The sequence below is a fragment of the Callospermophilus lateralis genome, chromosome 7, assembly GCF_048772815.1.
Source record: "Callospermophilus lateralis isolate mCalLat2 chromosome 7, mCalLat2.hap1, whole genome shotgun sequence".
Classification (NCBI taxonomy): Eukaryota; Metazoa; Chordata; class Mammalia; order Rodentia; family Sciuridae; genus Callospermophilus; species Callospermophilus lateralis.
Window position 1 is genome coordinate 135,859,371 of NC_135311.1, and position 26,834 is coordinate 135,886,204.

Sequence of the window (26,834 nt, forward strand, 5' to 3'; positions counted from 1 at the left end):
CAGAATCCAGAATCCATTCCATCAATATGGGGGTCCTTGATTTACAGCAAAGAAGGTACAAAAAAACTGGGGAGAGGAACACATTGTGGTGTTCAATGACCTCTGCTTAGACTCCAAGGTCGACAGCAGATCTAAATGTGAACAGAGAAGCAATCGCGATCCTAGAAAATAAACGAAGGCTAGTTTTGAGGCTCTGGTGGAGAAAAAGACTTCCAAACAGAACACAGAAAGCCCCAATCACAAAGGAAGACGGGTCAATCTGGAAGTGAAAATGAGAACATGTTCCAGGCCCGGTGGGTCCGCCTGTGATCCCCGAGACTCGGGAGGCAGAGGCAGGAGGGTTGCAAGTTCGAGGCCAGCCTTGGCAACTTAGCAGAGTCCTAAGCAACTTAGTGAGACCCTGTATCTAAAGAAAAACTAAAAAGGACTGGAGATGTAGCCAGAGGTAAAGTGCCTCTGGGTTCAACCCTCAGTAGCTAAATAAACAAATAGAGCATCTGTGCCCAGGCGGCAGGTGGCCAGGGGGCGGGGGAGAGGGCGTTCTGCACACAAGCAGAGACACAGGGCTCAGGTCCAGAGTTAGGAGAAACCCTATAACCAATTAAAAAAAAAAATCCGGGGCCTGGGGCCGTAGCTCAGGGGCAGAGCGCCTGCCTGGCATGTGTGAGGCGCTGGGTTCCACCTGAGCACCACATCAAATAAATAAATGAAATCAAATAGTTATTTTAAAAATCCAAGAGAAATAAAAACACTCCATTCACACAGAGGTTCGCTGGGTCGTCTTGCATCCGGGCCCCGGGGCTCGACTCCCCGCAGGCCCCACCGGGTAGAGAGGCTGCTCAGTAATAAAGAGGTGTGGACTGGACCCTTCGTGCCAGGAGCCAGGGGGCCATCGAGCGGACGCAGCAGGGGCTGCCTACTCCATCCTCGGCACCCTGGCAGGAGGACGGGCCAGTGTCCCCTGTACCCGCCCCAGGCCCAGCCCACGAGGGCCTTAGAAATGCTGCAGGTGCGTGAGCCCTTCCAGGGCCTCTGCCCTGACATCCTTGTTGTCCCCACTGAGAAAGGCCGCAGCTCAGTGCCCACCGGCCCTGACCGCCACACACAGGTGGTCCAGGCATGGCCCTGGGGACAGCCCTGGTTTCCTGGAGAAATTACCTGGACCTGGGTCTGGACTGGGCTTGCCCGCAGAGGAGGGAGGTCTGGAAGCCCCGGTCAGTGGAGAAGCATCTTCCAGGGTGTGGGGGGTGAGCCCTCTTTGAAGCGTGGTCCTGGCATCGGTGGTGGCTGGGGACATCAGGATGGGCTCAGCCTGGGGAGTGGCGTCCCTGGGGAAGAAGCCCAAGGTGGGTCAGACGACTCGCCCGTGGGGCAGGGGAGGTCTGTGCTGGGGGTAACCGCGCCCATAGAGAAGGGGTCCCCAGCTGCTGGCTCAGTCCCAGCAGGCCTGCCAGAGCTCCCGGGGCAAGAGCTGTGCCACCTCGGCTTTCTGGGTCCCCTATGGGGGGCGGGGCCGGGCTGGACACGCTGTGGGGCCTCACGTGACTTGACCCATGCACTTGGCAGAGGCACCCAGAGTCCTGAGCCCCTGGGCTGAACCCCCGGTGCCCCAGCCCGGCTCCCCCCAGGCACCCCTCGGGGTGGGTTCAGCCCCACCTAAAGGTCACATGGAGGGGAACTGGAGGGGAGAAGGCCAGTAGTCACCTGGCAGGGGTCTCGCAGTCCTCTGGGCTGGCGCAGTCAGGGCTGGTCCCTGGGGAAGGTGGCCCACACTCAGTGTTCTTCTCTGCTGTGCCTGAGGAGGGGACAGCAAGGGCTTCAGAACAGGCACCGAGGAGCCCAAAGTGTCTAGGAATAGAGATCTCACCTCGCCAAGCCCAAGGCACAGATGGCCTTGGAGGACACCTTCCTGCGTCCACTGCCCCTGGAGTAGGCAGCCAGGGTCTCCCGGGATCGCATCGCCCAGTGCCAGCCTTCGTGGGCAGCACTGGGCTGAGAGAACAGTCCTCCAAGAGGATCCGCAGGACGAGGCTGGACCAGCCCTCCCTGGCACTCCTCGGTGGGCCTGCTGAGGTCAGACCCAGGCCACGCCCCTCAGACAGGTTCAAGGTTTTATTTCTGGTCATTGAAAAGGCAGAAAGCAGCAGCTATGTCCCTGACGCGGCTGGACAGGAAGCGAGCGTAGAGCTGCTGGTGAGCGTCCCCAGACAGACCAGCCCAGAAAGGGACAGAAATGAGAGACGGGAAGACGGGGCACTTGGACCCAGCTAGACCTGAAGCTCCCCAGAGCTATCCCCAGAACTTTCAGTGACACCTGCCCCAAACCTGGAGATGTTGTTACTTGCAACCCAAAGAGTCCTGGAGGAAACAACCCATCAAGTGCCCCAAATTTGCCCTCTGCCAAGCTGTGCCAGGCTTTCGACTGATCATAACGACATACTCTTCACCCCACAGGTGTCTGGATAAACAGAGTATAAATAATGGGCCGGTCACTGGGCGTGACAGACTGTAAATTCTCAACCAATGGCATGTGCTTCTCCCCATCTGGACTCCTGCCCCCCTCACTGAGAAGGTGACCTCCATCTGTGGCTCTGGAGGCTGGGGGGGGCGGGCAATGCTGACTTCTGGTTTGGCTCTTCCCTGCTCTGTGTTCTTGGGCCACTTCCCCACCACCTCTGGGCCTGACTCCTCCATCTGTAGAATGGGGCTGTCACGGCCACCCTAACAGAAATCGGACATTTCAGGCACATTTCAGGAGAGACAATCCATGGAAGCTCTTAGCAGGTGGTTTAGCGACGAGCAGAACTGGAAAGAGAACTTCCTTTCCATTTTACTCTCCTAGTGGTCCCGAGAGCTGCCCACTAGGAGAGTTCCACAGGGGACTCCAGACGTCAATCAGGGTCAGGCACCTGTGAAGTAAGACTCCGACAGAAATAGGACGTGAATCCCATGTGCCAATTTCCAGGAGAAATATTTTCTTTTCTTTTCTTTCTTTTTTTGCTTCTTGTTTTTGGTACCAGGGATAGAATTCAGGGGCACCTGACCACTGAGCCACACCCCAGCCCTAATTTGTATTTAGAGACAGGATCTCACTGAGTGGCTGAGCGCCTTGCCATTGCTGAGGCTGGCTTTGAACTCGATATTCTCCTGTCTCAGCCTCCAGAGCCGCTGGGATTACAGGTGTGTGCCACTGTGCCTGACTCCTGGGAGAATATTTTAAAAGGTAAAATGAAATTAATTTTAATAATATGATTTATTTAAAGCAATATATCTAAAATACTGTCAGCAGGCAATCAATGTAAAAATAATTGAGACGTTTTATATTCTGTTTTTCATACTAAGTATTTAAAATCCAGTGCGTATTATACATTCTATACTCCCAGTACCTCTCAGTGCAGACCAGCCACACTTTAAGGGCTCAGGGGCCACCCAGGGCCAGTGGTACCACATTGGGCAGCAGAGGTCCAGGGCCTTTAAGAGCAGTCTCTGGCGCCACTGTGTGGCAGTTGCTGGAACCCACGCAGACAGCCCTCAGGCTGTCCCACGCCTGATCAGAGTTCAGAAGAACTGCAGGCTATTTTTCAGACAAGAGTTTCTAAGGCCCCCACGGACTTCAAATTACACCTCATTTTGCAGATGAAGAGACTGAGGCACAGAGAGGGGTGGGAACCTGCCTCACAAGCAAAGCTTTGCAGGTAGCCGTGGCCCAGAGCACAGCACTTCCCACTGAGCCACCCTGCCCAGCTTGCAGAGGAGAGTTTTGCACTTTCCCTTTCTGAGACTCTCCTGTGGCCCAGGGGAATCTGGTCACATGTGAACCCACCCATCACCCGTCTGACCTCCCCACCCCTGGATCATCCTGGTGTTTGGTCCAGGTCCGGCCCAGGGAGCAAGACAGGCACCCAGACGGGGACAAATGGACATCCCTTGAAAGTAGACACAGCGCTCTAAGCAATCACACAGAGGCATGGCCTGGGGAGAGGTCAAGGACGGGCCCTGGAGGACGAGGTGTTTGGAAAGCTCCAGGTGGAGGTAGCTAAGGGACAGGGAAGGTCCCTGACAGAGGGCGCAGCCAGGAGGGGCCCAAGAGGAGCCCAAGAGCGAGGCAGCTCCCCAGGCTGCTTGAGGGTCCCGTCCTGAGGCTGGGAAGATGGGTGGACGTGCTTCCCACCTTGTCCACCAGGAACAGCTAAAAGCTCGGGTGCCGCGTACAACACGGACACCAGGGGACCGACAGGTGGGGAGAGAAGGCGGATGGGCTCAGACGAGGACCCGAGGAGCGATGCCGGGTCAGCCCTGGAGTCTGGTCGATGCCTCAGAAATCCAAGACGCAGCTGGTGGAGCTGGCAACCCGGAAACACCAGCAGGCGCAGAAAACGTCAAGCAGCCTCCTACCAAGGACGGTGTCCTTGCCACGGCATGGTGGAAGACCATGAGGTGTGTCCAAAGCCACCCACTCCCCACGCCTCCCTTCTCAAGGGCATTCTTCCTGCCATCCAGACAGGATCTGCGGCTCTCGTCCCTTCTCTGGCTATGACACACCTTTGTAGTGTCAGAAAAGCACAGAGAGGATAAGGACCTTGCCGGAGGTCACACAGCAAGTTCAAACAGCCAAGTTTCTCAGCCTTGAGCCTGGCACCTCTCCTGGCACCTCTAACTCCAACGCCCCGATTCTGAAACAAGAAAACCAACTGGATCTTTTACAAAACTCCCAGGACAGAGATTGAGGTTTCCCTCTTGGGTGTTGGGGGGGGCGGTGGTTAGAGAGCTCCCTCCTCCAAACCGGCCTGTGCCTTGGCCACCAGGGTCCCTCTGGAGCCTGGGACATAAGCCCAGGGCAGCAGAAGGCCCTGAGTGCCAAGGACCTCATGACATTGTGAAAGGAGAGTGACCTGGCCCGGGGCTTGAGGAAGTGGGGTGTCAGAAGTCACTTGGGGGTCAGGTGGCAGGAGGGGTGCAGTGGTGGAAGCAGTGGGGACACTCACCTGGAGACTGGACGACCTGCCCCGCTGGGCAGACGGTGTGCAGTGAGCAGCGGGCACAGGAGTTGGTGGCTGACGTGGAGCAGAATGTGCCCGGCCGGCACTGGCAGACGCGGGGGGAGTTCCCGGAGCAAGGCACCTTCTCCACGAGGTCTGCGGGCGGACAGACGGACAGGCGGGGTCACGCAGGGGGAGGGGCAGGGGTCAGGGGGATTTCCAGGGACAGCTCAGCACGCAGGGCACGGCCTCCCTTCTTTCCAGAGAATTCCTGACATGAGGACAAAGGGCAGGCAGGGGCACCCGCAGCCTCCGCCTCCGGGCCCAGTCCCCAGCCACCACCAAGGTGGGTCAGAGAAATCAATTAGTCAAAGCCCCAATTTAGAAACAAGCAAAGAAGACATGGGGGGCCTTGGACAGTATTGCTGGGTGAAAGAGGTGCAAGACCCAGGCAGAAAACGCCCGACCCAGGGCACGCTCCAGAAAAGAGGAGACTCAATTACAGAGACAGGAGAGCAATCTGTGGTTGCCAGGGGTAGGGAGGATGGAGGGAGGATGGTGCGAGGCTAGTCCGTAGGACGCTGTGACGGTGGACACACGTCATTATCCATTTGTCAAAAGCCACAGACTGTACAACCCCGTGAGTGAGTCCTAACGTGAAGTGTGGCCTGTTGTTAATAGTAATGTATCAACAGTGGCTCCTCAGTGGCAGCGGACATACCACGCTGATGCAAAATGTCAATGGCAGGGGGAATTGGTGGCGGGTGGAGGGAGGGCACCTGGGAACTCTGTTTTTCCTGTTCAATTTTTCTATCCTTTCCAACTGCTCTAAAATAACGTCTGCCAATTTTTTTTAGCGGACAAAGGATTTGAGTCAACATTTCTGCAAAGGCATATTGATGACCAATGAGTGCATGAAGAAAATGCTCCCCATCACGAGCCCTAAGGGAAATGCAAGTCAAAGTCACAGCGAGACCCCACCTCGCCCCGCTGGGCTGGCTAAAGAAAAAAGACAAGGTCAAGTGTTCCCAGGAGCTGCAGTTTGGCTTTGTGTGTGTGGGGGGGTCGCACCCTGGGGCATTAACCACTGAGCTGCATCCCCAGCCCTTTTATTTTTTATTGAGACAGGGTCTTGCTAAGTTGCTGAGGCTGGCCTTGAACTTGCAATCCTCCTGCCTCAACCTCAAGTTGCTGGGATTACAGGCGTGTGCCACCATGCCCTCAAAGGTGCATGTGTTGAAGGCTTGCATCCCAGCCAGTGACACTACTGAGAGGTGGCAGAATCCTCAGGAGGTGGGGCCTGGTAAAGGAAGTAAGGCTGGTGGGGGTGCACCCTTGAAGGGGATACTGGGACCTCCCACCCCTTTCTGTCTCACCCTCTTTGCTTCCCAGGCCACCAAGAGGTGAACAGGCCTCTGCCAGGCTCTGCCACTATCATGTACTGGGCCACCAAAGGCTCACCAAACAGGCCTAGTGACCATGGACTGAAACCCTGGCCAAGGTAAGCCTTCTGTCAAGTTGAGAGTCCCCGGTATTCTGTCACGTGCTGGAAAGAAGACTGACAGGAAGGTAGGGAGGCTGCCATCCTCAGACCCTGCTGGAAGGAAGGCAAGTCCACTGGCCCTTCCTGAGAAAGGTACACCCACGGTCACCAAGTGGTGTCTGTGCCACACCTAGGTGGATGCCCAAGAGAACTGAGAAGCTGTGTCCACAGAAAGGCGTGGGCACAAGGGTTCACAGGAGCATTACTGGCAACGGCTGGAAAGTATAGACCCAAGTGTTCACTGACTGATGAAGGATAAAGACAATGCAGTGACCACTCTGTGCTCGGAAAACCCGTGCAAAAGAACCAACTGCAAGTTGCTGTCAGGCTGAAGACAGCCCCAGGGCTGCAGAGCGCACCTACAGAGGCCCTGAGAAGCGTGGTCAAGGGCGGCGGCAAGACTGGTGAATCCCCAAGACTTGGGTCAGAGGGAGGGGTTCTTGCAGTTGGTGGTCAGGACCAAAGGGACTTTAATCCATGCCGGAATGTTCTGGTTTATCTCAAGGTAACATCAAGGCCATCAGCACATTCCTGGAGCTGACAGTGGGTCCTGTTGTCAAGCTCCATCTACTGCTCCAACGGCTTTGTTCACCCACAGCATGCTGGGAGACTCTGGCCAGGGTCACTCGGGGGCCCTGTGGTCTTATGGTTCAAGATGACCGAGGTCAGGTCAAGCTGAATCCCTCCAGACATAGTGCTATATTCAGCCATAAAAAGAAATGAAGTACTGACCCCGGCACCAGTGTGGATAAACGTTGAGATCACTGCTACGTGAAAGAGAGCAGCCGCTAAACCCACGTACGGCCTGACTCCACTGATATGAAATGTCCAAAGTGGGGAAAATCCATAGAGATGGAAAGTAGACTAGGGGTCTCCAGGGGGCTGAGAGGAGAGGAGAAATGGGAGGTGAGGGTGTCTTTTGGAGGAGATGAAAATGTTCTGGGATTAGACAATGGTGGTAAGTTGCACATTGTGAATATTCTAGAAACCACCAAACTGTGTACTATAAAATGGTGAGATCCTTTTCATGTTATGTGAATTTTACCTCAATAAAAACGTGTCACTGGGGCTGGGGTGGTGGCTCAGCAGTAGAGCACTCACCTAGCACATGCAAGGCGCTGGGTTCGATCCTCAGCACACATAAAAAAAATAACTTAAAAAATTAAAGTACTGTGTCCAACTACAACTCAAATATATATAAATATAAAATACGTCACTGGTCAGATTCATTAATTAATGTTTACCGTGTCTGGAACACAAGGGGTGGCCTTGGTAGACCAGAAGGGACAAGGCCACCCTGAAATATGTAGATGGGATTAGGTAGAAGGAGCTCACAGCTAAATATACCCAGGAGGGTGGCACCGGGGAGGGGGGAGAGGTTCTGGGGCTCCAGTCCCCAGGGTCCCCAGGAACAGGGAATCGACAGGGAGAGCAAAAGCAGCACCCGTCACCAGGCTCCCCACCCTGCTCAACCTCAAGCTCCGCAGAGCTGCAGGCCAAGCGTCTCCCCTGGAAGAGTCTCTGGGAGCCCACTGGTCACTCCCAGCCCCCAGTGGAGGGCCTCAGAAGCCCCATTCCGACCCCAGCATCATCCGATGGCATGTGCACAGGGACGAGAGGTCACCAAACATCAGGAGAAACCAGCACCAGGAAGAGGAGCCCTAAACTCAGAGAGCTGAGACCCCAGGAAGCAGAAAAGGGGAAACGGAACGAGCTTCTGGATGCAGCAGGATGGATATCCCGAGACAAAAAAGGAACTTCAGCCTAAGAACACGATGCTGGGGTGCACCGGCTCCCCTCACACGGGCCCGAGAAGACCGCCCTTCCCAGCCTTCCTGGTCGCTGGTCTGGGGTCAGGGCTCATGGGACTACATTCTGACCACAGGACATGGGCAGGAATGAGAAGGCCCCTCGGGAACAGGTCCACGAAACCAACTCAGGGGACGCTGCACCACTGCCCAGGTTCCCTCCGCCCTGGAAGCCGTGATGGGGAGGGAGAAAACCCGGAGAATTCTCAGAAACCAGACTGAGGGCAGCGGTCTCCCAGGAAAGACCCCAAGAAGCAGCGGGGAGGCAGCACAAGCCCGGCCAGAGGCAGGAAAAACCACTGGATTCTCCAACTTCCGGAAGCAGCCCAAGCTCTGGGAGTGGCAGATGCCACAGAAGTGGGGTGTGCCGCTGTCTAGGCAGCAGGAGCTCTGACCGGGACACTGACAGAGGCCAAGCAGATCCCTGTCCCCCAGCAAGGGAGAGACCCATCTCTGGCTGGACCGCGCTTCCCATCCTGGGCCCCCGGCTCCCAGTTTCCAAAGCACTGCTCAGTCCCCAGCGGAGTCCATCTTTAGGTAGGTTGGCCAGCCATGACCAGGTGGGCAGGACAGGGCAATCGGGATGAATCAGAGTCCACAGGTCACGGGGCTGGAGATAATAGGGAACTTCAAAACAAAAGAAGCCAGTGAGCCCCTGGCAGCCCTAATCCCTGCTGTGCCGGAGGAAGGAAGCTCAGCCACCAGGCCCCAGCTCCACCCACCATCAGGTGGGCAGGGAGCAGCTTGGGGGAAGATAGGGAAAATCACTGTTTCAGAAGTTCCATCCCCAAAGCTCTAGAAAAGAGCAGAAAGGGCAAAGGGGTGCATTACGACAAAAGATGACATTTCAACCCCTTCCTAGGCCCAGGGCCACCTTATCAGGTCAAAGGGAGCAAAGCCTCCTGGGAAACATCAGGACTCTGTAGGTCCCCGAGCCACCGCTCTGGGGTGACCCGCTCAGTCTGTCCTGAACTCCTGCTTGTCACTCTGTGCGACTCACTGGAAACTCTTGCTGCAAGGCTGTGACACCTTAGCAGCTAGGACCCCGCAGCCACTTGGGCCCGCAGCAGATCCACACCATGTTGTCCAAAAAAACTAAAATGAGAGGATCGTGACTTTCACCCGGAAGACAGTGCTGCCTTAAAAGATGCTTAACCTCTCATCAAAGCAAGAATCATAACCTCTTTTCTTAATTTTTTTTTTTTTTTTCCTGGTGCTGGGGATCAGACCTTGGCCTTGCCCGTGCTGGGCGGACACTCTTGCCACTGAGCCACAACCCCAGCCCTCTCTTCTTAACTTCAGAGGAATTTTTTTAAGGAGATACTCTCTCTTTTAATAAAAATACTTAGTTTATCTAAGATCTGTCACTTCCTTGGTTACATTTTAGTTTCTTCTTCCTCTGATACATTCAACTAAATTGAATGTAATGATTTTAATGTCATGAATAATACGCTGCCATGCTCTTAAAACGCCTTCTCTCCCTGTGTCGAGTCTGTCTGGCCCCTAGCTACCCATCTTCCTCTCTCAGGAGGGGGACAGAGAGGTGTCAATCATCCAATGATGACACAAGTTCTTTACCGATGGAGGACTGGGGAGGACAGCATGCTCTTCTGGAGTGTGTGAATGTCTTAAAACAAACATCTATAACTTTCACTTCCTACACTGCGGTCATCACATTTAAAAATATAAAGATCGCCAGGTTTGGTGGCACATGTCTGCAAACCCAGCAATGCAGGAGGCTGAGGCAGGAGGATTAGAAGTTCAAGGCCAGCCTCAGCAACTTAGCAAGACCATATCTCAAAAAAATAAATAAGAAGGACTGAAGGTATAGGTTAGTGGTAAGGTGCCCCTGGGTTCAATCCCCAGCAATGAAGGAAAAAAATAAAGATACATGTTAATGTATGTAAAGAAAGAAGGAACGGCAAAATTAATACCATACAGTAGTGGAATTAAGGAAACAAAGAGGTATACAAAGGATCCAACTCACCAGAAAACAATGTTCATGAACATTTATGTGCCTAATAACTGCTTTCACATATATGAGACAAACCAGAAGACCTAATGGATGCTGAGCATACCGGGAGGCAAATTTTTAACATATCTCAGAAATCAGCAAGCAAAGGTGGAAAACAGAATGAGAATACATATTATTTGGGCTGGGGCTGGGGCTGGGGCTCAGTGGCAAAGCACTTGCCTAGCAGTGTGAGGCCCTGGGTTTGATCCTCAGCACCACATAAAATTAACAAATAAAATAAAGGCATTCTGTCCATCTACAACTATAAAAAAAAACATTTTAAAGTGTACATATTATTTAAATAACACAATGAATAAGCTTGATCTAACAGATATATAGAGAACAAGCAATTTAACAAGCAATATACACATTTTAAAAAACACAAACTGGGCACAGTGGTGCCCGCCCGTAATCCCAGTGGCTCAGGAGGCTGAGGCTGGAGGATCCTGAGTTCAAAGCCAGCCTCACCAACTTAGTGAGGCCCTAAGCAACTCAGTGAGACTCTATCTCTAAATAAAATACAAAAAGGGCCTGGGGATGTGGCTCAGTGGTTAAGCAACCCTGGGTTCAATTCCCAGAGAAAGAAAGAAAACCCCACACACATACACACACACTGAACACTTTTTTTTAAATGTGATTATTTATTAGGTCACAAGATCTTAAAAAATTCCCCGATCCTGTCTTCCAGAAAAACTGACACAAAAACAAACAAACACCAGACCACATTTTCTAACCATAAGAAGTGCTTATTGGAAAAAAAGAACACAGCTCCGGGGCCAGGCCTTCAGCTCAGCCCCCAGCTCTGCCATCTTCTGGTGTTTTGCAACCTTGGAAAAGCTCTTCACCCAAACATCCTCAGCCCCTCACCACAAAGCAGGAATAAGAAAAGGGCCTCCCTGGGGCAGTCTGAAGACTAAACTCTGCCAAGGTGAATCTCCCCTCAGGGGACACGCTGAAGCACAGGGACAAAGGGTCTTTGCTGAAGCCCATTCACAAACGCGGAGGTAAACTGAGGCGCAAGGTGGCGACCCGAGTTCTCCCACCAAATCCCGGTGCTCCCGCCTCCCGGAGGCTCCTCTGAGCCCTTCAGGCTCCGGGGAAGGAGCCCTAGAAGCGAGCCAGGTCCTTACCTCCCAAGCAGCTCACACAGGCCGTGCAGCGGCCGGACGCACTCAGGAAGTAGTCGGGGTCACACTGCTTCCCGCAGTCAGAGGGACCCTGCGGGCATGGCTGCGTCTTCTCTGGGGACTGCCCTGGGGAGAAAAGCAGAGAAGCCTCAGGCCAGGCCGCTGTGGCCAAGGCTGTGACCTCCTGGATGTCTCGTCACCACGGCCCAGCTCCACCTAGAACCCCCAAACCTATCAGGACAACTAGTGCCAAGGACAGGCACTGACCTTGCCTGAGGTCACCTGGCAGGCAGGAAAGCCACACAGGTGAGGGGAAGGGCTGTTGCAAGGATTGAAGGCACAGAAGGTGAACACGTGAAGTGGCCCGGCTCCCTGGCAGCCAGGCAGACTGTCTGGAATTGGCTGTCACCGTCTTCATTGGGGGTCCGTTTCTCCGCAGGAAGGAGCAGCCATGGTGGGTGGAGAGCCTGACTGAGAGGGGCATTTAAGCCCAGAGACACCAGATCATGGCCACTGCAGCACAGGCATGAACACGGGCTGGACCTGCCGGGGGCTCCTCAGGGGGCTCCTGAAAGAAGCGTCCTTCAAACCCCCGAATGTAAGGCACCTGTGACTTCTCGCTATGGAGCCCACTATTTCTCTATGTCTTCTTGGGGCCTAACTAGAATTAGGCTTCTTAGTTACAACAATGAGAATTATCTGGATCAGGAGCTCCCCCTCCTTTCTGGTGACTCCAGCCATTCTGAAGAAGTCTGTGGACACTGCACCGAATCATAAGTGCATAAACCAAAAGCAGGATTTCAAAGGGACCCACCTGTATCCATAGGGTTGTCAATTATCACACTTCAACGAGGTAGAGAACATGCGGCTCTCGTTGAACAAGGTATGATAACTACCAAGTTCCAGGCACTGTCGAGCCTAATCAATACTTTATATTAGCAGCAACTGAAACATTAGAATATCTGTGATTTTTGCCCCAAAAAAGCTACAATTACCACTGGGCTTTGTCGCCCAATTTCATAATGGAAGGAATTCAGAAAGGAATTTTAGTTAGAGGCTAATTTAAATAAGTGAGCCCATTCAGGCGCCCTGCCCCCTGAAATCAACCCTTGGGAGTCCACGGACCCCCCAGGGTAAGAGCCTCTGCTCTGGCATAACACAAAGGCTCTCTCTCAATACCACTAGCCTGGTGGCTGTCATCTCCAGCTCAGGCACCTCAGTAGATGCCCAGGGGTCTTTCTGAGAGGTCAATCTGACCCCTTCACTCCTTGCTGATAGCTTTCAAGGGCTTCTCAGAACAGATGCGCAGGCCCCAGCCAGGGCTGATGAGGTTCTGCCCCCACAGCCTCCTCCCTCTCTCATCTCAGCCACAGCTGCATCTCCCTGTCCCCCAGGAGGTCATGGTCCCTTCCGCCCCTGGGCCTTCCAGCCGTAACTCCTGCCCAGCCTTCACGTCATCACTGAAGCATGGCTGCCCCCAAACCCCTGACCTAACCATCAAAGACCCACCAGCCTCACCTCCTCCACCTAATTCTTGCATTCATTTGTGAACTAATTCTTGTTTTTTTTTTTTTTTTTGGATACCAGGGATTGAGCCCAGGGATACTCAACCACTGAGACACATCTCTAGCCCTTTTGTTATTTTACTTAGAGACAGCGCCTCACTAAGTTGCTGAGGCTGGCTTTGAACTCAGGATCCTCCTGCCTCAGCCTCCTGAGCCACTGGGATTACAGGCATGTGTCACCACACCCAGCTTGTGAACTAATTCTTAGCATCTAAATTCCCAGCAAGCCTGTCAGCTTCTCCAGGTGGGTCTTCCCATTTCCACTCCCCCACGAGTCCCACCACAGGACCTGGCAGGTCATCCTCAGTTAACACATGTTCTGCCAACCCCATTGACAGGGACTCCTGGCCTGGCATTCCTGGGCCTCGTCCTATGGCCCCAAACTCTTGGCCCAGCGTTGGGGCGCACTGCTAACCCCCACACACCCTCACCTTCACCCTGGGCATCTTTTCTGTAATACCCTCATGTCCTGAATATCGTTGTGGGTATAATTGTGTCCCCCTAAAAGAAAGGCTGGATTCCTAAACCCCAGCACCTCAGAATGGGACCTTATTTGGAAAAAGGGTCTTTACTGAGTTTTTCAAGTTAAAATGAGGTCATTTGTGTGGGCAGATATTCCTCACGAGCAGGGGAAATTTGGACACAGAGACAAACATGTGCACAGCAGAACATGTGAGAAGAGCAGGGTGATCCTGTCACAGCCACAAAGCCACCAGGTACTAGGAGAGGAGCCAGGTCCTCCCCTGGGGCCCTCAGAGGCAGCATGGCCCCGTGAGCACCCTGCTCCAGGACTTCAGGCCTCCTGTCCCCCAGGGAGGCCACGCTTCCTTCTGCCCCGGGCCTTGGAGCCAGTCAGGCTCTGCTCTGCTCTCCCAGTAAACTCCTACGCAGCCTTCAGCCTTCAGCCTCCTGGACTCTGAGACAATACATGGCTCTTGTTGAACCACTTGTGGGTGACACGCTGTTCTAGCAACACCAGGCAACAAGCACAAATGCTTCCCAGGCAGCCTCTACACCGCCACCCCTTCCCCATCCCCTTCTTCATCCCCATCCCCATCTCTACCTCTATCACCATCCTCACCCATCTCTATCCCATTCTCCATCCCCATCCCCACCCTCACCACCACCTCCACCTCCACCTCCATCTCCATCTCCATCCCCATCCCCACCTCCACCCCCACCCCCATCTTCATCCCCATCTCCACCTCCACCTCCACCTCCATCTCCACCTCCATCTCCACCTCCACCTCCACCTCCACCTCCATCTCCACCTCCACCTCCACCTCCACCTCCACCTCCATCTCCACCTCCACCTCCACCTCCACCTCCATCTCCACATCCACCTCCATCTCCATCTCCACCTCCGCCCCCATCCCCACCTCCATCCCCATCTCCACCTCCATCTTCACCTCCATCTCCACTTCCATCTCCATCCCCATACTCACCCCTACACCCATCTCCATCTCCACCTCCATCTCCACCCCCACCCCCATCTCCATCTCCATCCCCACGCCCATCTCCATCTCCACCTCCACCCCCATCCCTACCTCCATCCCCATCTCCACCTCTATTTCCACTCCATCTCCACCTCCACCTCCATCTCCATCTCCATCCCCAGCTCCACCTCCACCCCCATCTCCATCTCCACCTCCATCTCCACCCCCATATCCACCTCTACTCCCATCCCCACCTCAATCCCCATCTCCACATCCATTTCCACCTCCACCTCCACCTCCATCTCCATCTCCACCTCCACCTCCACCTCCATTTCCACCCCCATCTCCATCTCCATCCCCACCTCCACCCCACCCCCATCTCCATCTCCACCTCCACCTCCACCTCCATCTCCACCCCCATCTCCACCTCCATCTCCACCTCCACCTCCATCTCCACCTCCACCCCCATCTCTACCTCCACCCCCACCTCCACCTCCATCTTCACCTCCACCTCCACCTCCATCCCCACCTCCACCCCCATCTCCACCTCCACCTCCACCTCCATCCCCATCTTCACCTCCACCCCCACCCCCATCTCCATCTCCATCTCCAACTCTACCTCTACCTCCACCTCCATCTCCATCTCCAACTCTACCTCTACCTCCACCTCCATCTCCATCTCCAACTCCACCTCCATCCCCATCTCCACCTTCACCTCCACCTCCATCCCCATCTCCACCTCCATCTCCACCTCCATCTCTACCTCCATCTCCATCTCTACCTCCACCTCCACCTCCACGTCCACCCCCATCTCCACCTCCACCCCCACCTCCACCCCCATCTTCACCTCCACCTCCATCCCCACCTCCACCTCCATCTCCACCTCCACCTCCACCTCCATCTCTACCTCCATCTCCATCTCTACCTCCACCTCCACCTCCACGTCCACCCCCATCTCCACCTCCACCCCCATCTCCACCCCCATCTCCACTTCCACCTCCACCTCCACCCCCACCCCTTCTCCATCTCCACCCCCACCTCCACCTCCAACTCTACCTCCACCTCCATCTCCACCCCCATCTCCACCTCCATCTCCACCCCAATCTCCACCCCCACCTCCACCTCCAACTCCACCTCCACCCCCACCTCCACCTCCAACTCCATCTCCACCTCCATCTCCACCTCCACCTCCACCTCCACCTCCACCTTCATCCTCAACTCCACCTCTATCCCCACCTCCACCTCTATCCCCACCTCCATCCCCATCTCCACCTCCATGTCCATCCCCATCTCTACCCCCATCTCCACTTCCACCTCCATCCCCATCTCCATCCCCATCTCCACCACCATCTCCAACCCCATCCCCACCCCCATCCTCATCTCCCTCTCTATCCCTATCCCCATCTGCTGGGAAGGACAGATTGAAATATGGTGTCCTCATGGAACTTTCCTGATCATCTGACCCCACCCAGACACTCTGGTCCCTTTAAAATTGCCTGTCAGTACCAGAGGCTGTTCTGGGGTGAGTGCCAGGGACCATGTGCTGCAGGACATACTCTCAAGGGCTCAGAGTGGCAAATTTGGCAGAGGAATTATTTTTTCACTCAACTCACATTTACTGACCACCACCTATAGCCCAGGTCCCAATTTAGGAGTCAAAGAAGAGGAGATTTCTGCTCCCCTGGGTCTTACACGTCAGGGTGGAGGAGAGAGACAAGGCAGTAATCAAAGAAGTGAACAAGTTGGTTTCTGATATGGAGAAAAACTAAAGACCACAGAAACGGGCAGGGGGATGGAGTAAGCACTCTACAGAGTGTGGGCAGAGACCTCAAGGAGACTGGAAGGAAGGAAGATGGCAGCCATGCAGAGTGCTGGGGGGAGGGTGTTCTAGGCAGAGGAGACTGGTCATGCAAAGGCCCTGAGGCAGATGGGGCAGAGAACCAACAGGTTCCAGGGCTGTAGCAGAGGGAGCAATTCTTCTTTTTTGTTCTTTTTCCTTTTCTGACAGATCTTTCCTGCCGAGCATCACTCTTGTCATCAGAAGCAACATGGTTAGGAAAGGCTCCGGAGTTGAGGTATTCTTAGAGTTAGTCCCCAAGTGTCCCTGTCCTGGTCTGCCCCAGGCCTAATCTCTGGTCAGTACTTTTCTGCCTCCCCAGATGTTCTCAAAGTTCCCCAACATTCCCGTCACCGCCTCGCGTCTCTGGCTCAGCGTCAGGGCCCTCAGCCCACCCAGCCCCAGCTGCTGGGGCCCCGGGACTCCCATAGACAGCTGCTCCTGCCGGTGTCCAGGCCGCCAGACCCCTCCCCTTCCAGCTGCCTCATCACTGGTACTTTGGACAAATGACCCGCCCCGCCTCCTAGCCCAGTTTTGGGGCAGCCCAACCTTGCTCACCCCCAGGCCTTGGCATGTCCCGTGCCCTCCAATCTGAGCACACCCCTCCCCACTTGGCCAGCTCCTGCTCGCCTCAGGATGCTCAGATGCCAAACCCCAGCCCCCTGATTGCTCAGTCAGGTCCCCCAGGGCTCCTGGTGGCCTCACCCGGGATCCCCCCAGCTGCTGCAGAGACACATTTGGAAGTTCTTCCCGGCCCACAGGCTGCCCTCCTAGGAGAATCACCCTGCCCCACCCCTCTCCCCACCCCAAAAGTGGTCCAGGGCAGTCCTGCCCTTGAGTGACCACAGCACAGTGGCCATTCACATTTATCTGAGCCATTGGGTGCTTTCTTCTTGTGCTTTGGACTTGGAGCTGAAAGAATTTGCCCCTCCTGGTGGCCAGAAAGAGACCTGCAGACCGGGAAGGGGCCGTGGGCCCGGCAAGCTTGGCCAAGGGCAGGGAGGCCAGAGAACGTCACTGACAGAAGGGATGAGAGTGCGGCCACTTGTGTTGGAAGCTCAATCTCCCAGACAAGGGTCAAGAGGTGGAAAGTGGGCTGCGGATGTGGCTCAAGTGGTAGCGCTCTCGCCTGGCATGCGTGAGGCACTGGGTTCGATCCTCAGCACCACATAAAAATAAATAAAGATACTGTGTCCACAAAAAGCTAAGGAAGGAAGGAAGAAGGAAGGAAGGACATGTTTACCTTATTAAAAAAAAAAAAAAAAGTGGAAAGTAAGGAGGTGACTAGACCAGGGGGCTCTGCCCTCGAGAATGGATTAATGTCACTACTGTGGATTAAGGTCACCCTCTTGCCTTCCACCATAGGACGGCACAGAAGGAGGCCCTTGCCACGGCCAGCACCTCAAAATTGGTCCTTCAAGCCTCCAGGACCATGAGAAATACATTTCTGTTTTTTATAAGTTCCCCAGTCTGCGGCGTTCTGTTGTCATGGTCACAGGAAACAGACTAGGGCAGGGGTCGGAGGAGACGGAGGCGGGAGGGACAGGCAGCAGGGACAGGCAGGGAGAGGAGGCAACAACTGCCCATTTGTGTCCTGCCTCCGAGTTCTCAATGAGACGAGCTTGAGCTTGGGTTCTGTGAGACGCTTATTAGGATCCCGACCCCTGCAGGTCTGACGTCAGCAGCAAAAGGTGCTGGGGACAATGGAAGCTTGGACCCCAGGTGACACAGAGAACTGCGCGCTAGGGCAACCCAGCCGTAGTCACTCTTCCATTCATTCAAACATTTAATGAGAAACTACTAGGTGCCAAGCCCCGTGCCTGGGCAGGGGACCCTGCAGGATGACAAAGACACTCAGGTCCTGACGGGTGGAATGAGGGTCAGGAGAGTGGAACGGGGAAGGCACCGGAGCCCAGAGCAAGAACAGACACTGGAGCTGGTCTGGAGCTGGGGCCGCCAAGCACGGATGGCAGCGGGGCTGGGACGGGATGGACTCCCCTGTCCAGCCCCAGGCAAGCTGTGCTCTCTGAGAACATTTGGAAAAATCCCGGGCAGGCAGCGAGTCCTGGAGAGCGGGGGAGGGGTCCAGAATCCCTGCGCGGAACACCAAGGGCCTGCAGGGCTCCCCACATGCTCCCCGAGCCCCCGAGAGCAGTGTCCAGGGGAAGAGCTCAGGATGGCTCAGTAGATGGCCACATGCAGGCCTTCCCAGCAGCCTCGTGGGCCAAGGGCCAGCACCACAGCTGCCACATTGCATGTCCCACCGTGGGAGAGAGGGAGGGAGCTCCCTGTCACCAGGGGTGCGCCAGCGAGGGCCAGGGAGGGGCTGACTGAAGGCATGGAGAGGCACGGCAGGCCTGCGTGAGCGGAGCGGGAGGCATCAACCCCTCCACCTCAGAGGCTCCAGCTTCCTTCCTCTGCCAACCCGCCCACGTGCACACCCTGACCGACCCGCACTGAGCCCTGATTGCAGGGCAGACAAAATGTCAGAAATTTCCCCCAAAGATGGAGGGAGGGGTTTTTGTGGGGGTTTTGCGATTCCTCTGTGACTGACCCAGAAGCGCAGGGTCAATAAAACTCCAGCAAAATGCCCCGCCCACCATCCAGGCACCGGGTGCCGGCCACCTCCAGGACCCTCCAGGACCGCCCCTGGGAGAGGGGAAGTGGTGGGAGGAGCCCCTTCCTAAGCCACAGCTTCTAAGTGCAGGGTATCTGGGACCAGGATGTCACTCCCCTGCACCTGCTCCCTGTCAAGGCTGGGATCCAGGGGACACGGGGGTGCGAAGGACTCTCTCTCTCTCCTGTGGCTGGGATGGTGCGGTCCCTGGGGGTTCGCAGAGAACTATGGGTCACACCGATCCCAGGGATGGGGTCGAGGGTGAAATCACCAACAAGAGGGGCTGGGGAGATGTGTGTGGAGCCACCCCTCAGCACTGGGCTCTCGGGAAGGCCCCCAAGGAAGGGGATGCTGGGATGCAGCAGGTGTAGATGACAGGAGGGGACAGGCATGTCTTAAGGCCCAGAGGCTCCGAAATACCCAGCAGTTCCCAGAGAAAGAGCTGGAAAGGTGAGAAGTGGCCTCAGTATAAGTCATTTGCTGGCTGGGCAGCTGGCTAGGTGGGCAGAGGGCAGGGGATGGGTGGGAGGATAATGGGAGGGACTGAATTGCATAGCCCCCAATTCATATATTGAAACCCTAACCTTCACTGTAACTGTATTTGGAGACAGGAGTTCAGGAGGTAATTTGGGTTAAATGAGGTCATTAAGGGCGGCGCCCTAATCACATAGGACTTGTGGCCTCACAGGAAGAGGGGGAAGAGAAGAGACAAAGACAGGGGCCTCCCCACTATCAGAAGGCAGCTGATGGTAAGGTAGGAAGAGGGTCCTCATCAGAAACCGAGGCCTGGGGCTGGGGTTGTGGCTCAGTGCATGTGTGAGGCTCTGGGTGCAAGTCTCAGCACTACATATAAATAAATAAAATAAAAGGTCCATCAACTTAAAAAATATATATATATATTTAAAAAGAAAGAAAGAAACCAAGTCCTACTGGAATCTTGATCCTGGCCCTGCCAGCCTCCAGGGGAAAATGACTTGTTCAGGCCACCTGTCTGCAGCCTTCTGTGACAGCAGCCGGAGCAGACCAATATGGACGGGCAGGCAGACAAGGGGGCAGGGCAAGCTGGGGACCTGTTCAGCACTGAGGTCCCCAGCACTGAACCCAGCACGAAGACCCTCATGACATCATCCAAAATCAACACAAAACCATTAAATTTGGCAACAAAGTTCAACGAAGTCCCACTTTCCCTCCCATGATAACTACTTTGAGTTGTCTTCAAAGAATCAAATGTTCCCCCCAAACACTTGTCTCTGTCCTCTGGCGGCTGATGAGCATGCTGGGTCCAGATCTCACGGGAAAGTTGAAGGGCCACAGGTCTGGGAACGGCCTCACTAGGTTCTTGCCCAGCTAGGGCCACATCCCCTCTGCCTCCTACCTGTGTATCACAGCCTGTGGCCACCCTCCAGCAGCATGGCTGGCAGGGGACAAGAGTGGGCAGATGAGCCCCACCTCCTCGTGCTCAGGAAGCCCTCCAGACAGCAGCTGCCCACTCCCAGGGTCCTGTCCTACTCAAAGCAAGTGGCAGTTCTAATGTACGAGTGACAAGTCACGTACAGGGACTTCCTCTCTGTCAAAGTGAAGGTCTCTCCCGCCCAGTGGCAATCTCTGTTCCTGAGGTCAGAGACCACACTGCAGCTTCATCACATGCCCAGCCATCTGAGGTCACTGCTTGCGCCTTGGGACTTTTGATAATAACCACAGGGGGACCAAAAGGCCCTGTGACCCTGTTCTATTTGCTCACCTCCTTGGCCTGAGCATCACTTGAAGAATGTCCCAGAAGGATTTCCTGATCACCTGCCACCGTTTTGGGGGTGAGTGAGCATTCCAGAAAGCCAGCTGTGGTCAAGCAAGCTCTGTTTCCCCTAGAAATTTGTAGTCCAGGTCACCCTGGGACAAAATGTGTGCTCTGCACTGGAGCAGATACCAGAGAGGGCTTCCAGACCCCAGGAAGGAGGGAAAGTGGAGGAATGGTGACAGTCCAGGCCCTGGGGTCAGGAAGCCCCAGGCTCCAGCCCCAGATGGCTCCACCCTGCCCCAGCTCTGTGACCTGGGCACATTACTGAAGCTTGCTGAGCCCCAAAGGCCTCATCTGCAAATGGGACTGATAAGGGAAAGTGGTGACCACTAAAGAAACAGCACAGGGGTCTCAGACTAGTGTACATCGGGCAAATGTCCAATGAGGGGCAGCTGTAAATTAATAACAGATCCCCACACAGATGGACTTGCTTCTCTGCACCAGCAACACACCTAGCCTGCTTCCACCAGTCTGACCCTTGCAAGAGAGGCCGGATTCAATGACATTACGGACAGTGCTCAGAAACCTGTAGCAATGATGACAATGACTGTCAGCTCCCCATTCTCTCAGCAGTCACAACCCTAAGGACAAAGATGCCCCTTCCCCGCCCCTAGCACGGCCACTCACCTGGGGGACAGCGGTAGCAGCACGTTCCGGCAGCCTCATCGTAGTAGCGGTTGGGGTCTCCAGCACAGCTGGCCTTGAGGGGTCGATCCTGGAGGGTGGGAGAAGCTGGTGAGGCCAGGCAGGTCCCAAATGTCCAAGCTCCTTCCAGACTCGGGATGCCTGGAGTCCACCTGCTGCCAACCAGGCCTGAGACTCAGCTCACGTTGCAGAAGAGAAACTGGAGAGAATTTCTGTTGCACATCCCCATCAACCCCGCTGCTTCTGGGGGTGATGGCAACTCGCGACCAGGCCGAACACCGGGGCCTCCTGTTCTCCCCTCCTCTCCCACTCACAGACAACCCTCCAGCAAATTGTCTTGGCCCTCTTTGGACCATGACCCCACTCCCTACCCTAAATTAGCATGGCTGCCTCTCAACCTGGTCTCTGGGTTGGGCCCAGCAATAAAAATTCCTAGTAAACTTATTGATTAAGGGAGGAGGGTGTAGTTCAGTGGTCAAGTGCTTGCCTAGCACGTGCAAGGTCCTGGGTTCAATCCCCAGCAGCAAAAGAAGCGTCGACTGAAATCTGACACAGCCCCAGAAAAGTGCACAGGTCCCAAGTCCAGAGCCCTCTGTCCTTAGAGGGGTGAATGCAAGGTGCACCCAGAACAGCAGCCAGGACCTGGCCCCCCACCCCAGCACACTCCTCATGCCCTTCTGGAAAGGAACCCATCAGCCTCACCTCTACACCAGAAGGTTCAGTCTTGTCTGCTTTTGAGCTTGATTTAGGTGGAACCATACAGTCTGTTTTCCTGTACCTGGCGTCTTTAATTCGACATTTTTTGTTATTTTGTTTTGTTTTGTTTTGTTTGATGGTACTGGGGATTGAACCCAGGGGTGCTTTACCACTGAGCTACAGCTCCGCCCCTTTTTCCTTTTGAGACAGAATCTCTCTAAGTTGCTGAGGCTGGCCTTGAACTTGCGATCCTTCCATCTCAGCCTCCTGAGTTGTTGGGATTACAAGCATGCGCCACTGTGTCCGGCTTAATTTGACATTATACTCTAAGAATCCCTCCCATTGCTGTGGCTGTGTAGTACCCCAAAGCAGGAATGAGCACAATTTATCTGTTCTACTTTGGAAAGACATTGGGTCCTTTCCACATTTTGATAATAATGATGCTTCTGGGGACATTCTTGTACATACATTTTGGTGCCCAAATCTATGCATGCTGCTGTGCACGTACCTGGGAGTGGGCTGGCTGGGTCATGAAGTGTGCGTGTGCTCAGCTCTGACAGTCTTTAAACTACTGCTCCCGGGGGCGTCTAACTGTTCTATACCCCGGGAGCGCTTGGTGTTGTTGGTTTTTAAAACTCTATTCAATTTGGTGTCTGTGCAGTGATCTCCTTGTATTTTAAATCTGCATTTCTCTGACGAGTACCGTCGTTGTATACCTTTTCCTGTGTTTTTTAGCTATTTTAGTTTTTTCAGAGTTGCCCATACTGGGCAAATGCTCCATCCCTGAGCTACACCCCCAGCCCACGTTAACCATTTAGATATATGGTTAAAACCACTATGTAAACATCGGACGCCTCAAAAACAAGCTGGGCCTTTTTCCACAATTCTGGGTAGACTGTGTAAGTCCGTGGCTTGCCAACAGGGGGTGCTGTCCTCTGGCTTTCCAGAGAGGCCGGGCTCTCAGCCAGGATGTTCAGCACCTGCTCCTCAGAGCCCCATGAAGGAGGGAGAGGAGGACCGGGAGCCCAATTTTCCATGTGGGGGTTATGGAGGAAGGTTCCAGCCCCAGGTTCCCCGCAGCCATTCCCTGAGACATTGGTGGGGCCCAGGTGGGGGCGCAGCTCTACCAGGCCCCAGATGCCCCAGGCCACAGAGAGCAGCTTCTCCAGCAGAGACACTGGGGGATCTTTTGTGCCTGTGATGTCATTTACAAGAGCCCAGAAAATGGGGACAAGCCAAGGGACACTTAGTGTCTAGAAGTGATGCATGTAGCAGTGGCAGAAGCCAGGCTCGGTCCAGGAGGCCTGTTACCATGGAAACCAGCTCCCGAGGCTGCCCAAGATCACCCTGCATGCCAGCTTGCGGTCAACCGGCTCCAGCCACGGCCCAAGGGCATCGAGCCCCTATTCTGGGCCAGGGGCAAATGGAAACCCGAACTTCCCTTGGGGACCTGTCACCCGCAGAAGGGACAACCCACCTTCCCCAGATATCCCAGCACAGAAACTAGAGAGAAATGGCCCCAGGGACCCTGAGCTTCCCCCTGGCAGCATTGCCTGGGCCCAAAGCTGGCCTGGCCTCATGTCCAGCATAGATAGCTTCCACCCGGCCCTGTGCCTGCCCTCCCCTGCTGTGTCCCCAGCTGTCCAGGCACAAGCACCCTCCTCAGCCACCCCGGCCCAGCACAGCGGCAGCGACAGCCTTGGCGTCTCAGCGTCTGGGGAAATTTGAAGCTCTAAACGTTAAGGACCTAAATAACAACCAAAGAAAGAAGGACCCGCTGTTCCCCGGGGCGGTGCGCCCAGATGCTGAGGGGCCCATCTACTGCTTCTGCCCCTGGGGAAAGGGGTGACCGGCTGGGACTTTGCACTGGCTCCTGCCTGGGAGGGAGGTCAGGAAGGGAAGAGTGGGAGGGGGAAGCCCGAGGACTGGCGGGGGGCTTTTGGGTGGGGTTCCCCGGCAGGTTGGAGGCCAGGCAAGGTGTCCACAGGGTGCTGAGCTGTGCAAGGAGAGGCCATGGTCCAACCCGAGCGGCACCGAGAGGGAGCGGCCTGAACCCTCACGGGGCCTATTTTCAGGTTGGTTTGGTTTTCCCTGTTAGACCTGGTAAATTTCACTTTCAACCAGCCCCACCTGGTCCCAGCCAAGAGGACAAGGGGCCGGGCCACACCTGTGGGAGCCCAGAGTCTGAGGCCGGGGTGGGGTCGAATTCAAAATCCCCAAAGGGGCCACAGTGGACATGGCGAGTCCCCACACCTGATCACCCAAGGTGAGGAGCTGGGACCAGCAGCCACCAACCGCATCACCTGGGAACTTGCTCCGAAGGCAGAATTCCAGACCGCAAGCCAGGTGCGTCCAGTTGAATGGGGACCTGCATTTTAACAAGACCCCGAGGGGCGTCAAAGGCACTTTAAAGTTTGAGGAGTGCTGGAAAGAAAGCAAGAGATGCCGCATGGATTGCTTCTGGCAAGAAAGTTCTGGGGATTGAACCCAGGGGCGCTTAGCCACTGAGCCCCAGCCCCACCCCTTTTTGTTTTTTATTTTGAGACAGGGTCTCACTAAGTTGCTGAGGCTGGCTTTGAACTTGCGATCCTCCTGCCTCAGCCTCCCAAGCTGCTGGGATGACAGGCGGGCACCACCGCACCTGTCCAGGGAAAGTCATTCTAACAGCCAGCAACTATCAGCCCATTTCACAGCTGGGGAAACGAAAACACAGGCAGAGTAAGAGACCTGACTGTAAGTCACCCACATGCCACAGCCCAGCCAGGGTTTGGACCCATCTTGCACACACCTTATCCACCAGGCTCTGCTGCCAAGCATGGAGCCCACCCCAGGCCCCAGAGGTGGACTCTGTGAAATTCCTCCTCTCCCTGCCTCCCCTGGTCACTGGCTGTGTCTGTTTAACTGAGGTTTGACGTCCACCAACTCGTCCTCACCTCCCTGCCCTCTTGACATGACCACCTGTGGCCACCTGAGGGTCTCCTCCCACCCTCGCTGTCCCTGCACCCCACTCTCGGAGAAGATGCCAGAGGAGTGTTTTGAAAACATGAATCATGGGCTGGGGATGTGGCTCAAGTGGTATCGCGCTCGCCTGGCAGGCGTGCGGCCCAGGTTCGATCCTCAGCACCAAGTACAAAGAAAGATGTTGTGTCTGCCAAGTACTAAAAAAAAATAAATGTTAAAAAATTCTCTCTCTCTCTCCCTCTCTCACTCTTTCTTAAAAAAAAAAAAAAAAAAAGAAAGAAAGAAAGAAAACATGAATCAGATCTTCCCTCTACCCGGGAAGACACGCAGACCATTCCAGCCCAGCTGTGAATAAAGTCCTGACCTTGTCCAAGAGGCCCTGCCGCAGCTGCCCTGCCCTCCGCCCACTGGGCACCCTCTCCCTCTCCCCATTCCCCCCTGGCACCCCACGTGCTCCCTCCAGGGCCCAGCACACACTGTTCTCCTGCCCACCCCATGCCCCTCACCTGGGGCACCCCAGCTCACTCGTGTGCCACCTCGTCAAAAAAGCCCTCCCTGGTCACCTCATCCAGCTGAGGTCTCAGCAGGCTAAAGGCAAGGCGTCAGCAGGCCGCGTCCTTCCTCGCCCACCCCAGCTGTGGACAGTGCCCCGGGCTACAGGCCTGGGTCCCGCTGCCCCGCGGGCTGCCTGCTGACGCTGCTGCAGGTTCTGGAGGCCGCCTTGGCCCAGCCGTGGTGTGGGGGCTCCATCCCCCAGACAGTTCACATGTTGTCACCTTGGTCCCCAGTGTGGTGGCGTTGGGATGTTGGGGGAGCTTTGAGGGTGAGGCCTGGAGAAGGTGATTAGGGTGTCAAGGGGTTGGCACTTCCCTCGTGGGGGCACATTCTGGTGGCCCCACCAGAGCAGACGGTTTTGAAAAGAACAAGCCCTGTTTGTGAGGTCACTGGCTTCCTCCCTGGCACGGGTCCTTCTCCTGCAGGTGGCTGTCTCCCCTTCCACCTCCCCGCCATGTTACAACACAGCTGGGGGGGAGGGGGGCCCTCCCCTGGGAACTGCACCATGCTGTCTGGACATTCCAGTCACCAAACTCACAAGCCAAATACACCTCTTTACTCAGCCTCGGGTATTTTGTTACAGCAACGCATCGCAGTCTGATACAGCCCCTTCCTCCATCTGCAAAGCCAACAATGGCGGCTGTGCCCTCTCACCTCACTTCTCTCTTCTCCCACATCATCTCTCTAACACAGCCAGGAAGGACTCTCTGCTTTTAAGGACTTGTGCAATTAGATCAAGGTCACCCTGACAATCCATGACAGTCTCTCCATCTCAGGATGGTTGCCCATCACTCTCCACGAAGATCTTTTTGCCATGTTAAGGTGACAGCCTCAGGGCTCCAGGGATTGGCATGTGGATGTTTAGAGGACAGTTATTCTGCCAAGCACCAGGCTGATAAGTAGCCACCAGACTACACTGCAGCTTGCTGGGCTTTGTCACCTGATCCTAGGAGGCTCTGAACCCCTCTCTCCGCCCCCCAGCACTTACCTGAACACCTCACCAAGAGACCCCTGAACTGCATCATCCTGCCCCACCTTGAACACACCTCGGGGACAGACATCTGCTCCTGGGTGCAGCTCCCCCAGCGCCCACCTCTGTGCTTCCTGGCCCCCGGCAGCAGATGAGTCCAGACAGCAGGCACAGAAACGGCCGCGCAGGATGGATTCTGGCCCAGCTGCAAGGAACCTCGGGGACACGTGAACACCCCATGTTCGAGCACCTGTGTGAGGTGGCAGTCCCACATAGGAAGGAAGGA

The 26,834-nt window shown here is 55.2% G+C and overlaps 1 protein-coding gene across 1 annotated transcript in view; it reads right to left on the bottom strand.

Moving 5' to 3' along the window:
- The window catches only part of Tnfrsf8 (TNF receptor superfamily member 8), a 46,069-nt gene extending 23,475 nt beyond the window's left edge, over nt 1-22,594 (bottom strand). Inside the window, exons 1-6 of the mRNA XM_076862661.2 lie at nt 22,571-22,594; nt 21,349-21,436; nt 11,475-11,597; nt 4,986-5,135; nt 1,705-1,795; nt 1,165-1,328 (exon numbers count right to left, since the gene is read on the bottom strand). Coding sequence (XP_076718776.2) covers nt 1,165-1,328; nt 1,705-1,795; nt 4,986-5,135; nt 11,475-11,597; nt 21,349-21,436; nt 22,571-22,594 — 640 coding nt within the window. The remainder of the gene's footprint in view (nt 1-1,164; nt 1,329-1,704; nt 1,796-4,985; nt 5,136-11,474; nt 11,598-21,348; nt 21,437-22,570) is intronic.
- Between the last annotated feature and the right edge of the window lie 4,240 nt (nt 22,595-26,834).